The sequence below is a fragment of the Sinocyclocheilus anshuiensis genome, unplaced genomic scaffold (assembly GCF_001515605.1).
Source record: "Sinocyclocheilus anshuiensis isolate Anshui unplaced genomic scaffold, SAMN03320099.WGS_v1.1 scaffold1501, whole genome shotgun sequence".
Taxonomy (NCBI): Eukaryota; Metazoa; Chordata; class Actinopteri; order Cypriniformes; family Cyprinidae; genus Sinocyclocheilus; species Sinocyclocheilus anshuiensis.
This window is the reverse complement of record NW_015544287.1, coordinates 756,163-770,817: the sequence shown is the minus strand read 5'-3', so window position 1 is coordinate 770,817 and position 14,655 is coordinate 756,163. Positions and strand designations below refer to the sequence as shown.

Genomic DNA, 14,655 nt, shown 5'->3' with positions numbered 1-14,655 from the left:
TTTTGTATCACTCCGCTTGTTCTAGCCGGGTCCATTTTTTTAATTTTTTTTTATTATTATTCACTGAGCTAATCGTAGAGTACGTTAGTTAATATAAGAAGAAACGTCTAGCTTTGCGGTCTCTCTCTCTCTCTCATTTGGATGCACGTCTTGCTGCATTGTTTCTCTCTTATAACCTCACTATTTCTCACTAATAACCTAACTGAAGCAGCACATGCCCTTGATACGGATTCTAAAAGTGACGTGTTTAACTGTCAACTCGAGCTTTGAATCCGTGGCGGAAGGAAGTAGTTCCGCACAAAAGAGGGTTTTATTAGGCACTCCGTTGTTTCTTGTTTAATTACACACATGTTCCGTCGAACTGTTGTATAAACGCAATATCACGCTCGTACTCGAGCGATACCGGCTCTATATCAGCGGCTGTGATTGCCTCGTGCCTCTGGCCTAATCACAGCCATGCCGATATAGAGCCGGTATCGCAGAACTTCATAAAGTAGATATATATTTATTTATATAAAATGTAAATTAAAACGTATAAATTATATATGTAAATATGAAAAAAAAAAAAAATGTTGGGTAAGTTACTCAAAAAAAGTAATAGATTACAAATTACTGATTACTACTTGAAAATAGTAATTTGACTACATTACTGATTACTGCATGTAAAAAGTAATCAGATTACTAATTACTTTACTTTCAAGTTACTTTGAAAACATATCAAACCTAAAAAAAATACACTTCAAAGTGAAAATTGTAGTTCTTTCAGTAATTTAATATTGACTGAAAAATATTACAAAGGTATGAAAACAGCAACTTGACTTAAAGATTTAATCCATTTCTAAAACTTAACATTCTTAGTATAAACCTGCCTAACATTGAAAAATGTATCTTTAAATGTGCCTATACAGTGTTTTATATACAACATTGCTTGCTGAGTGTATGTATGATGGCTGTGTTTTACTGTGTGAGCATTAAAGACAGAAAAAACATTAATAAATTGAAAACGGTTCTGATAACATGTGAAAGCAGTATTGATGAACTGTACTGAACATACAGTGCATATTTGAATGCTAAAAATGAATCTTGCTGCTTTGTTTATGGAAGTGATGGGGGCGTTTACAGGCTCGTTACTGTGTAACGCGTTATACCCCCCCAAAAAAAAAAAAAATATATATATACAGTACACACGCATATTATGCAAACACAAACTTTTATTTTGGATGCGATTAATCGATTTGACAGCACTAGTAAATATGTTTATATCATGCTATGAATTTAGTAATGATTCAGCTGATTTGTATTTCCATGTAATATCAACTAGTACTTTTAGTTATTCTGCTGTCGAAAAGCAGTGCAGTAAACATGTTTTTTTTATTACAAATTTCATTAGCGGCATAACATTTTGAGTTAACATCAGCACTCAAGCTGACACGAACAAAACCTGAGGATCATCATTTGAAAATATCTATTCCCATAATCTCAAAATGCCCAAATATCAGCCTAATACTAAAGCAGCAGCAACATCTCTCTGCTAAGTCTTAGTTTGATTTGAGCTCTTTCCTGTCGAGTGCTGTACTGAACAGCAGCGGGACTGTCGGAGCGAGAGTGAGCGGTGCAGATTCAGACACACCCAGCGTCATTTGGCCGAGTGACTCCGAGTCAGGCCGCTCACTTCCTCCTCTCTCTGAGGAAGGATATGAGATCTTAAGGAGGAGCTGATGTAGCTTTTCTTAGAAATCGACACGGATTGTAAATGTGCGCAGTGTGAGATGTGTCGTAATGCAGAGTCTACATCAACGTCAGCCATCAACAAACCTGGAGACAGGTGTTACTATAGCACCAATCAATCAATCAATCAGTCAATCAGTCAGTCAGTCAGTCAGTCAATAATCAATAAATCCTAACTTTTATTTTTTAATGTCGTAAATTCTGTATTGTACATTTAAACGGATACAATGTATACAACTTATATATATATAAAGTAAAAAAAAATACAATATATTAAAATTATAGAGCATTAATGCATCATGGTAGTATTTGTTGCACTGCCTTTATACTGAGAAAAAGACATTCATTGTATTTCAGTAAATTATATAGTGTCATTTTATTGCAAAAGAAAGAAAAAAATGCAGTCAATTATGATAATGTCAGACTTTATTTTTAACCTTGTGTGTGTGTGTGTGTGTTTAGCTTTTGTTTTTTTTGTGTGCACTAATAAAAAAAAGTACAAAAAGTACCAACAATTTTTCTTCAGACTTTTTAACCCTTTTTTGTTTGTTTGTTTTAGTTTTGTCTTGTTTTGACCATTAACAAAAAGTACCAAAAAGAAAGTACTTGTTTGTTTTGTTTTGTTTTGTCTTGGTTTGGTTTGGTTTGCTTTGTTGGTTTTTTGTTTTGGTTTGGTTGGTTGGTTTTGTTTTGTTTTGTTTTGGTTTGCTTTGGTTGGTTTTGTTTTGGTTTGCTTTGGTTGGTTTTGGTTTGGTTTGGTTGGTTTTGTTTTGGTTTTGGTTTGTTTTGTTTTGGTTTGCTTTGGTTGGTTTTGGTTTGGTTTGCTTTGTTTGGTTTTGTTTTGGTTGGTTTTGTTTTGGTTTGGTTTGGTTGGTTTTGTTTTGGTTGGTGTTGTGTTGGTTTGGTTGGTTTTGTTTTGGTTTGCTTTGGTTGGTTGGTTTTGTTTTTTGTTTTGGTTGGTTTGGTTGGTTTTGTTTTGTTTCGCTTTGGTTGGTTTTGGTTGGTTTTGTTTTGGTTGGTTTTGGTTTGGTTTGGTTGGTTTTGTTTTGGTTGGTGTTGTTTTGGTTTGGTTGGTTTTGTTAATTTTTGTTTTGGTTTGCTTTGGTTTGGTTTGGTTGGTTTTTTGTTTTGTGTTGTGTTGTGTTGTGTTGTTTTGGTTGTTTTTTTGTAGGGTTGTGACGGTGAGGACATTTTCCCACCAGTTAATCGACGTGTGACAACACCGGTAATACCGGTATCACTGCAGGGGCTTCACTTTCGAATTAGTGGCAGTTCGGTGTCAATTGCTTGAATGCAACAACAAAATACAACGTCAAACTCACTTTAGCCTATATATAAAACATATAACTTTTATTAACAAAACAAATAAAAATACACCATGCAATAGGGCAGGCTATGCCTAATATAAAATAACAAATAACTTGCATAAAGTTTAAATGGGTATACAAAACTGGAAATAGGCTAAGTAAACATGTATAATATATAACCAAATAAATAAGAAACGTAGAAAGTTTATTAGCAAAACAAGAAAGCTTGGAGGCACGGCATACACCTTTATGTAAAAAAAAATAAATAAATGACACAAAGTTTAAATAAAGTAAAAATCAGCAAACAATGTGGAACCAATTAAATAAGAAACGAATGTTTAAAAAAACTTCCAAAATCACCTTAGATAAACGGCAAAAGTCAACAGGCTTTTTAAAATCAAAAATATTGCCAAACAGGTGCTTTTGCATTTCGTTTCGAAGCTAAATCATCCGCGATCGTCTTGTCTGTCTCACCTCACCGCACTCTTCTTGTCAGTCAGCTTGACTCACTCTCCTCACTGGAGAAATTAAATCTGATCTGTGATGCGACTGTCTTTCGGCACGATGCATTGAGCAGCCGCGTTCAGTTTTTAATTGTAGTGTCTGTTCTTTTACTGAACTAAATGATTTTTATTTCTATAAAAAATCAAAACGACGGTGGGGGTCGGTGCCACGGTGGGCAAGTGACGTAACCGGTGTTGCGGCTTAACACCGGTATCACCGTCAGCACCGTCTATCGCGGCAAGTTTCTGTGTGTGTTTTGTTTTGACCAATAAAGTACCACCAACCCCTTTTCTAAGCAATCAAACTTTATTTTAGAACTTGACAAATGTTTTATTTTTATTTTTTTTTTTGCTTTGACTAACAAAAAAGTAAAAAGAAATAAAGCACTAACCACTTTTCTAAGCAATCAGACTTTATTATTTAACCTTATATTTTCATTTTGTTTTTTTTATCTTGTTTTGTTTTTGTTTGTTTAGACCAGACTTTATAACCTGATATTTTTGTTTTGACAAACCACTTTTCTAAGCAATCAGCTTTTTTTACCTTATATTTTCATTTTGTGTTTTTTATCTTGTCTTTTTTTGTTTGTTTAGACCAGACTTTATTTATAACCTGATATTTTTGTTTTGTTTTGACCACTTACAAAAATAAAACACCAACCACTTTTCTAAGCAATCAGACGTATGAGTTTTGCCTGATGGATGATAACAAGCCAAAACTAAATGCCACAGATTTTTAATTATTTATTTGTGTATATTTATTTTATATACTTTACATCTATGTTTTATTTATCTATATTTTATATGTGTTTACTGTACCTTTATCTGTCAATGTACTGTGTATTTTGTTTAGCTGGTGAAGCTATGCATCGGGATGATAGATGCTGGAAAGGCATACAACACGGCCAACAGGCAGTTTGTGAACGGGATTCAGGAGTTGGCACAGACTTCTGCCAAAGATGATGTCATCGAGGTGAGTGCAGACGATTAGCGTAATGACCAATTAGCTCTTATTAGCCCAGGGGCTTTCAGAATCACAAACCTGTTGAGCCGCTCGTCTGAAAGTGTCCCTGGAGTGAAAGCTGTGTTTGGTTTGCTGTACTTTGACTAGTATGACGTGCCAATTGAAAGACTGCTGTTTATTTGGTGATCGTTTGAAAGCAGGCTTGGTTTGTGTTCACACAAAAACATTGGCTGCATTCCTAGCCTTCGCATATTTACTTTCTTTCTTCTTTGAAATATCTATTGTACATTGTACTAGGAAAACATACCAGTGTATTTCCTCGTATATGCATCTGGTGCAGGTAAATACCAGTGTTTCACAACCTTTTTGTGTTGTTACTGCCTCCACAGTTCCATCAGTAAGAAACCCTTCATCAACACCAAACCTGAAATGTATTCATTATAAAGTCCTGGATATGTTTTAGCATTATTTTGTTTTGTTTTCTTAAATAACCGAATGTTATTGCGTTTAAAGGGGTCCTATTATGCTCTTATACAAAGTCTTGATTACTCTGCAGCAACACTTCTTCTTCATCGTCTCGTCTCATGCACTCACTCAACCAAGCGTTCTAACCACAACCTTGCCCCTCCCCACCCCCCAACCATTCTAATTTCTGTAGGCGGGAATTATTTTTAATGATATTCTAATGAGCCGCTTTGTGATATCACAAAGCCCGGAAAACAAACGCTGTAGTCCAAACGAGCCATTCGTTGTAGTTCTTGAAAAGGGATTTTTAAAAAACTAAATATCTCCTTTTTTTTGTAACTTTCTAGATCTTTTTAATGCCCAAACATACACACTACACACTGACTAAAATTAAAAAAGTGAAAAAGCATAATAGGACCCCTTTAAAGGGACATGGTGATGGTAAAAGAGAGAGAGAGAGATTAGTGAAAAATTATATTTCAATGCCTTTGCTTATTTTGCAAACAACATTTTTTTGGGGGAATGCAATATTTTTGTGATTGAATGCAGTAGTTTTGCCAGAGAGCACAAATGCTTGGTGCGCAAATACAGAGTTTCTTTTGCGAGAAAACGCAACACTTTTTTTCATCACCATGAACCTGTTAGTGTTCAATACAGTAATGCAAGTGATGTTTTTTTTTTTTAATAATTGTAATATTTTGACAACCCTATTTTTTAAAGTCATCATTTCTGTTTTGTAGGCTAGATTTAACAAGTATAGATTTGTAAAATTATTTTTCAAAATTACAGTATATTAGGATATAGAGGTTTGATGACCATGGTAGTATTTGTTTTACTGAATTTATACTGACTAAAAATACATTTCATTGTATTACAGTACAGCATACAGTAGAATTTATTTACTGTAATTAGTTTTATTGTAAAACAATATGAAAGTCAAAATGAGAGCTTGGAAGGAAAATATGGTGAACATGTCAGACTTCAGTTTTTAAGCTTTTAAGTTTTGTTTTGTTTAGAGTTGTTTTATGTTTTGTTTTGAGTAGTGTTGTCAACCAATTAAAAATAATTAACTAATTAATCGGACATTTTTCTGAAATTAATCACGATTAATCCCACCTAACATTAAAGTTTTTAAATATACTTTTATATTGCAATAATTTCACATTCAATCTTCAAATTAATGTACAAACAACATACAGTATATTTTTTAATATTTGTTAAATGGCATCTTTATTTATGACTGAAGGCCAGTATCAATGATACCAATACTGATTTCTCTATAATCCCCCTGTTATTTGTAGTCTTGACTCTTTGCTGGCCCTGTGTAAAGTTCTCTCATTTCTTCACAGTCCAGCCTGAGCAAGTTTGCAGAGAATCTTCAAGAGATGATCAACTATCACACAGTAAGAAAATCTGGGCAAAAAGCTTTTGCCGCATTGCATTATTGTTTATGACTTCTCCTTTTTTCTTTTTTTGTCATGTTTGCCTGTGTATTTTTGCAAAAAAAGAAAAACGCTAACCCTAAATGTGCTGAGGTGCTGAGAATGGAGAAATGACCACAGTTATATGACATGCAACAAACATTTCCCTCTTTCCTCTCTATTCAATAGCTGTTGTAGTTAGACTGTTGATTCAGATATGAGCTGTCTGTAACTAAGTTATAAATGCCTGTTTTGAGGACTTACATTTCACCATTAACTTTAATAGAGATTGTCTTCAAGTTGTTTCTCCATCATTTTCACCTGGAGCTGACCATAGCACAGGACAGCTAATGATAATGCCTGCAAACATGTGAAATCAAACGTGTGTAGCTACGAATTGAGCTTACGTTCATGTTCCAGTGTAGACGATATTTTTGGGCTTTTTTATACCTATAATATAAAGTGGTCCTCGTGGCTCTACAGCGCTGCTGTTGTCCCACACTGTTTTAAACTGGAGCTCTATGAGTCAGTGTTTAAGGCTGTGGTGAGGTCAAAGTCCTCATGAGCAAGAACTAAGCGCATGATCTTTAAAGCACAAATGCATCTTGACTTATTTCATCCAACGCACACTTGATCTAATTCACACTGCCCTAAAATGTCTAAAAACACAGTTTATGCCTTTAAAGTTGAAATATGTCAAAAAGTTGTGATAATAGTACACTGAACTGCATTTATGTTGCTTATGGTTTTGGTTTTGTAGACAAATGTATATTATACCTGCATATGACTTTCTTTAAAAAAAGAAAGAAAAAATTTGAAATCTAAATTCTAAGTACTTTTTTGGCAAATAAATACATAAGCATATTTATATTTGCAAATGTTTTATCTATTTATTTATTTATTTATTTATAAAAACAAATCCAAGTATGTCGAGACTTTACAGTAGTATTTAGTTCATGCATAAATGATGTTGATGTGGCAATAGCAGTGACTTTGATATTAACGTTACACAGAAAACTTACACATTAATTGAGTGTGGTATTTCAGAAATAACTTTGATATTTTGACAACCATAATATGCTTTTTAATGCAAACAAAAAAATTATAATAATTTTATATATATATATACAAATTATAGAGCATTGATGCATCATGGTAGTATTGTCATTATGATGACTAAATACATTAGTTACATTAATAGTAAGTAATTAATTAATAGTAAATAGTAATAGTAAAGTTGTTTTGCTGCTTTACATGAAAAATATGGTGAAAATATGGTGAATTGTTATTAAAATAGTTTCAGTCTTCATTTTCTTTATGGTAATTCCTTATTTTATTTATTTTTTTTATTTATTTGCAGATTTTATTTGACCAAGCACAACGATCAATCAAATCACAGCTCCAGACATTCATTCGAGAGTGAGTATCATAAAGTTATATGTTGTTTTGTCAATTCACATGAGTCTGATCTCTTAATTATTAGCTTAGTAAAATTCTAAATGAATAAAATTTAAAATTGTATGTTAAAGGGTTAGTTCACCTAAAAATGAAAATTAGCCTGTGTTTTACTCGCCCTCAAAGCATCCTAGGTGTATGTGACATTCTTCTTTCAGACGAATCCAGTCGGAGTTATATTAAAAATTGTCCTGGCCCCTCCAAGCATTACAGTGGGGGTAAGCGGGTGTTGGTTGTCAACAGTTCAGAAGACGTGAAATAAAGTGAGTGTATCCGTAATAAAACCTCCCTCACACGCAGGGCAGGACTTACGGGGCCGGGGGCCCCTGGGCTTGAGGTTATGTTTGGGCCCCATACCTATACTACAAATGCCCTCAACTAGAACATTATTATGGAGTAACACAAAATACACAAAAATTTAAATATGCTTTCAGGTTCATATACTGCGTTCAAGTTTAAAGAAATTCAGCTTCTAAAAATAAGTCTCTAGACCTTGCGGTTTAAAAAAAAAAAAACTTCCACTGACCTGTCTGGCGACCAAAACACTGTCTGTGTGAACCCAGTATTAGTAGCCGGCAGGTTTGGTTACGGTCCGACAAATACGTGAATGGGCCACATATGTTTTTTGTTTAGTTTTTTTACTTTGTGCTACGTCATCGCCCCCTTTCGTTACCTCAGCCGCCCCCTCATCAGTGCTGCGCTGGCGCCGGCTCTGAGGACGCGAATATTGAGGAAACAATGGATGGTTTTCACGCTAAAGTAAAGTAAAAGACCGCTTCTTAAACCAGAGAAGGTGAACATGTTGGTGGTGTTGTGTGTGTGTGTGTGGGCGGGGGCTGTTTATAACAGCAAAAGAGGAAAAAGAACGGGTTGAATGTTGACCACTTTCGTTTTCATATAACTATAAACTATGATAAAAGTTCATCAGCATGCACTGATTAATCCCACGCTGTAGCAAAAACAAAACAAAAACAAAAAACATGTGCTCGTGCGACCCACTGAGAAAGTTAGTCGCAAAAGAGCGACCAGTGGGAATAATGAGTCTGGAGCCCTGAATTGCCCAGCTCCCCCTGTCAATGATCTAGCACCCCCTCAGCACCTGCATTCAAAATTCTCTGGCGCCGCCCCTGGCTGAATCTAATCGGAGTTATATTAAAAATTGTCCTGGCCCCTCCAAGCATTACAGTGGGGGTAAGCGGGTGTTGGTTGTCAACAGTTCAGAAGACGTGAAATAAAGTGAGTGTATCCGTAATAAAACCTCCCTCACACGCAGGGCAGGACTTACGGGGCCGGGGGCCCCTGGGCTTGAGGTTATGTTTGGGCCCCATACCTATACTACAAATGCCCTCAACTAGAACATTATTATGGAGTAACACAAAATACACAAAAATTTAAATATGCTTTCAGGTTCATATACTGTATACAATTAATAGGCAACATGTCTAGCCTAGTCAAAGTTTAGATGTAATATTAAATAGTCACTATAATACAATAAACAGGATGTGATCTCTCCATAACAATAACTAATAATTAATTAACATTGTTAACATTAACATTTGGTGTGAAAGTGACAGCAGTTTTTAGTATACCTGCTGTATTTCAGTCTGTGTTAAAGAACAAAACAAAACAAATCACTCTGCTCAAATCTGCTCTTGACTAAATAACTTTTTCATATTTAATATGGATTAATATATAAATATAATCTATATCCATGACTTTATACATCATACTATTTTGTTCCTGAATAGTAGCAGCTACTGTTAGTTTTAGGCTATAGCCTACCTGAAAAACTTTGTTTAATTTGTATCCTTGTTCTATTGCTAGTAACTTCCAAGGTGAAAAAGACGTAGTATTAAATGTATTAAAAATATACTTGAAATTCAAGTAGTATGTTTATAATACATTTGTATTCCCAACATGCTTATTTGAAGGGTAATAAAAATATATTGAATTGCATTTTAATATATTTCTAAAAAGTATACTAGAAGTACTTTTGTATTCAATATATGCTTAGTTATACTTCTAAGAAATATGCTAAATTCTATAGTCTTTGGACGGGAGAGATCGCTCAAAACTCTTCAGATTAATTTAGTGGAACATTAATATAATATAGAATCATCCTCTGTAAAGAAGTGAGGCGTGAACATGTGAGAATTTATCATTATCTTTGTAAATGTGCGCTCTTTTGGGCTAAAGGCTTAATGGAACCGTTTAAAGTAGCCATGTGATCACAAATTAATCGGCGATTCGGCGCATCGCAGACGTGATTTAATACGCGTGTCCTTTTTCTGTGAAAAAAAATCATAAATTCCAGTTTATGCTGTTTGATTATGGCTTCGAATGTCGTAGTTGGAAGCTGGAAGTTGTTAGCCCCGGCTGGCCCGTGCGCGCTGTTGAAATGCGACTAATAATTTCTGAATGGCACATAACTGAACTAATGTAAACTGGTTAAGGCGGGGCCCCTGGGCTGCAGCCCAGTCAAGCCCAATGGTAAGTCTGGCCATGCTCACACGGCTCTGGGGGGTGAATAAAGGCCTCCTGTAGTGAATCCATGCATTTTTGTAAGATAAATATCCATATTTCTAACGTAATAAACACTTTTTTCTCACGTCCGCTGACTGTGGTACGCAGAAGTTGTTCCAACGGATGACGTATGCGTCGTGCGTGCGCGCGCCTCTGATAAATGCAGGAGCAATGGAAACAAAGTTTCCTTACTTTAGCAAAGGAAAACCAGTCTCCTCTTGGCTTATATCGAAATCCTCCGACAGTTTTCTTTACAAATCCTCGTTTTGTGCTTCTAATTCGTGACCTTTGTTTTGTTGTCTCTCCGCGTGCGTCACTTATCACGCAACGCCGATGTGCTACGACATCCTCCGGAACGGCTTCCACGTATGACAGAATACCAGAAGTGAGAGAAAAGTGTTTATTACGTTTGAAATATGGATATTTATCTTACAAAAATGCATGGATTCGCTACAGGAGGCCTTTATTCACCCCCCGGAGCCGTGTGAGGGAGGTTTTATTACAGATGCACGCACTTTATTTCACGTCTTCTGAACTGTTGACAACCAACACCTGCTTACCCCCACTGTAATGCTTGGAGGGGCCAGGACAATTTTTAATATAACTCCGACTGGATTCGTCTGAAAGAAGAAAGTCATATACACCTAGGATGCTTTGAGGGCGAGTAAAACACAGGCTAATTTTCATTTTTGGGTGAACCCTTTAACAGTTGATTGTAGAGTTTTTAAGAGCTGATGTCAACATCTAGAGTACCCGATTAACAGATTTATTTGCTGATATGTATTTTAAATAATGTGTAAATTTAAAAATGTTCAAGTCCAAGTATCTGCGAGGCCGATATATCGGTTTATCAATTGTGAAAATTATTAAAGCAGTCAGTCCATGCCACATGGATTTTCTAAGTTTCAGCACCAAAACAACGTATGTTGCGCAATACAACTTTATATGCTGTATTTTGTCATCCATTTTTTGAGTACAGACCATCAGCTTTTACAGCCACCAAACCGATTTATCAGTTCATCAATAGACTCCATACACAAAGCTAAAGCCAGAGTTTATAATGGCACGGTTTCAGCAGTCGTTGAGTGCACATTTAAGGAATGGTATTGCTGTGCGCAGGGACCTTCGGAAATTTAAAGAAGCGAAGAAACAATTTGACAAAGTGAGCGAGGAGAAAGAAGCAGCCCTGTCCAAAAATGCCCAGGCGCCTCGAAACAAACAGCACGAGGTGGAGGAGGCCACCAGCATCCTCATCGCCACGCGCAAGTGCTTCCGCCACATCGTCCTGGACTACGTGCTGCAGGTAAGAGCGCCGAGACCCGTCTGGTGTTAGTTAAATACCGCAGGGACTCAGGGTTAACCTTTGTACTCAAACAACCTTTGTACAAATTCCTGTCATTACATCACAGTCACAAGACGTATGCAAATAATATAGATTTATTGGCATTAATATAGCATTTATGGTTGTTTGCGAGAGAAAGGATGTTTGAAAGAGAAACTTGATCAGTTCTTGTCACACAATACTTGTGTCCTCTCATTGCTCTTCCTGTGTTCTGTAGAGACTGCACACACTCAGTTGAAATAATTCCCCTTTGCGAGGTCAGTCTAGCAGCTAGAATTCAAATGACTTGAGCGTAATAACCATAGGTTGACCTTTCTCTCAAAATGATGTGTAGCAGCCCGGAAACTCTGTTAAATCTCTCCAGTGAGTCGGTAGTCAGTGAGTGTTGTAATGTGTGTGGTTTACAGGCGCTCAGTGTGCAGTGTATTGCGCCCCCTGGTGGCTCAACGAAAGAACTGCTTGTTTCCAGTCAGTTGTGAAAGAATAAAAGATGTGCATTTGGGAGTTCAGGAAGCAGATGTGTTAGATTTGATAATGCTTCATTATTGAAGCATTAGTGGTCACCAGTGTTCATTTTTATAGTTTGTTTTTGTCATATGTCATATGCATTATATATATATATATCTATTTGGTTTTTCATCATTTTACTGTGATCAAAATTGCATATAATTGTAGTCAGCAAAACATTTTAGTTTAGAATATGTGTGAAGTGAAACCGTGACCAAATTTATAAACGTTTATAAAACTGTATAAACTGTATATCCAAAATATGTGCACATGAATACATGCATAATATTACTTATCTTTGTTGTTGTTTGGTGAAGCAAAAAAAAAAAAGTATGTGATTTTGTTGACAATGTTAACTGATATTTCCTATTGGGAAAATCCCCAAATTAATGGTGACCTCATGGATTTAATGTTTCACTTTTGTTTTAAAAATGTATGTTAGTAAAAAGTACCTGTTCTTTTAAGTAGGGAATTTACTTGTTTGTTTGTTTGTTTTGTTTATATTAATATTATTATTTTTCAGATTAATGTGCTGCAGTCCAAGAGACGATCAGAAATCCTCAAATCGGTAAAATATTCTTACTCATGATTTATAATTAAGACTTAAGATTCATATTCTCATGTTAGTTGTATTATTAAACCTGTCGTCTGTTGTACAGATGCTGTCTTTCATGTACGCACACCTGACCTTCTTCCATCAAGGTTATGATCTCTTCAGTGAACTACAGCCCCTCATGAAACAACTGACCCAACAGGTACATCACATCTGTCTGTCTGTCTAACATACAGTCTGTTTATCTGTCTGTCATGCTATCTATCTATTTATCTCTGTGTGTCTGTCTGTTGTGCGATCTGTCTGTATATCATACGATCTGTCTGTCTTTCTGTCTGTCTTGTCTGTCTCTGTCGGTTTGTCTGTCTCTCAGTCTGTCTGTGCCTGTCTGTCAAATAATCAGTCTGTCTGTCTATCTAGCATACAATCAATTTATCTGTTGTGCCGTCTATCTGTCAATTGTATAATCTATTGTACGATCAGTGTGTCTGTCTATCATACAATCTATTGTACAATATATCTGTCTGTCTATCATGTGATATGTCTTTCTCTTGTACAGTCTGTCCGTCTATCTATCTTACAAGCTGTCTATCGTACAGTCTGTCTGTTGTACAAACTGACTGTCTGTCTTTCTGTCTCTGTCTGTCAAACGTACAGTTGCTCTGTTTGTCTGTCTGTCTGCTATTGTACGATCTCTGTCTGTCAGTCTGTTTGCATTTATACGATCTCTCTGGCTATTGTACGATCTCTCTGTTTGTCTGTCTGCTATTGTGCGATCTATGTGTTTATCGTAAGATCTCTCTGTTTGTCTGTCTGCTATTGTACGATCTATCTGTTTATCGTACGATCTCTCTGTTTGTCTGCTATTGTACGATCTATCTGTTTATCGTACGATCTCTCTGTTTGTCTACTATTGTACGATCTATCTGTTTACCGTACGATCTCTCTGTCTGTCTGCTATTGTACGATCTATCTGTTTATCGTACGATCTCTCTGTTTGTCTGCTATTGTACGATCTATCTGTTTATCGTACAATCTCTGTCTGTCTGCTATTGTACGATCTATCTGTTTATCGTATGATCTCTCTGTTTGTCTGTCTGCATACGATCTCTGTCTGTCAGTCTGTTTGCATTTATACGATCTATCTGGCTATTGTACGATCTCTTTCTCTGTCTGCTATTGTACGATCTATCTGTTTATCGTACGATCTCTGTCTGTCAGTCTGTTTGCATTTATACGATCTATCTGGCTATTGTACGATCTCTGTCTGCTATTGTACAATCTATCTGTTTATCGTATGATCTCTGTCTGTCAGTCTGTTTGCATTTATACGATCTATCTTGCTATTGTACGATCTCTGTCTGCTATTGTACGATCTATCTGTTTATCATACGATCTCTCTGTCTGTCTGCTATTGTACGATCTATCTGTTTATCGTACGATCTCTCTGTTTGTCTGTCTGCTATTGTACGATCTATCTGTCGGACGATCTCTCTGACTGTCTGATATTGTACGATCTATGTGTTTATCATACGATCTCTGTTTGTCTGTCTGCTATTGTACGATCTATCTGTCGGACGATCTCTCTGACTGTCTGATATTGTACGATCTATGTGTTTATCATACGATCTCTGTTTGTCTGTCTGCTATTGTACGATCTATCCGTTTATCGTACGATCTCTGTCTGTCAGTCTGTTTGCATTTATACGATCTATCTTGCTATTGTACGATCTCTGTCTGCTATTGTACGATCTATTTGTTTATCGTACGATCTCTGTCTGTCAGTCTGTTTGCATTTATACGATCTATCTTGCTATTGTACGATCTCTGTCTGCTATTGTACGATCTATTTGTTTATCGTACGATCTCTGTCTGTCAGTCTGTTTG

General features: G+C 36.0%; 1 protein-coding gene across 7 annotated transcripts in view; it reads left to right on the top strand.

The window, feature by feature from the left end:
• Positions 1 to 14,655, top strand: part of LOC107698054 (arf-GAP with coiled-coil, ANK repeat and PH domain-containing protein 2) — a 55,648-nt gene that overhangs the window by 11,479 nt on the left and 29,514 nt on the right. For all 7 annotated transcript variants that reach the window (XM_016498971.1, XM_016498972.1, XM_016498970.1 and 4 more), the window contains 6 exons: positions 4,392 to 4,511; positions 6,317 to 6,370; positions 7,749 to 7,807; positions 11,486 to 11,669; positions 12,739 to 12,783; positions 12,875 to 12,970. In XM_016498971.1, the coding sequence (XP_016354457.1) occupies positions 4,392 to 4,511; positions 6,317 to 6,370; positions 7,749 to 7,807; positions 11,486 to 11,669; positions 12,739 to 12,783; positions 12,875 to 12,970 (558 nt within the window). The remainder of the gene's footprint in view (positions 1 to 4,391; positions 4,512 to 6,316; positions 6,371 to 7,748; positions 7,808 to 11,485; positions 11,670 to 12,738; positions 12,784 to 12,874; positions 12,971 to 14,655) is intronic.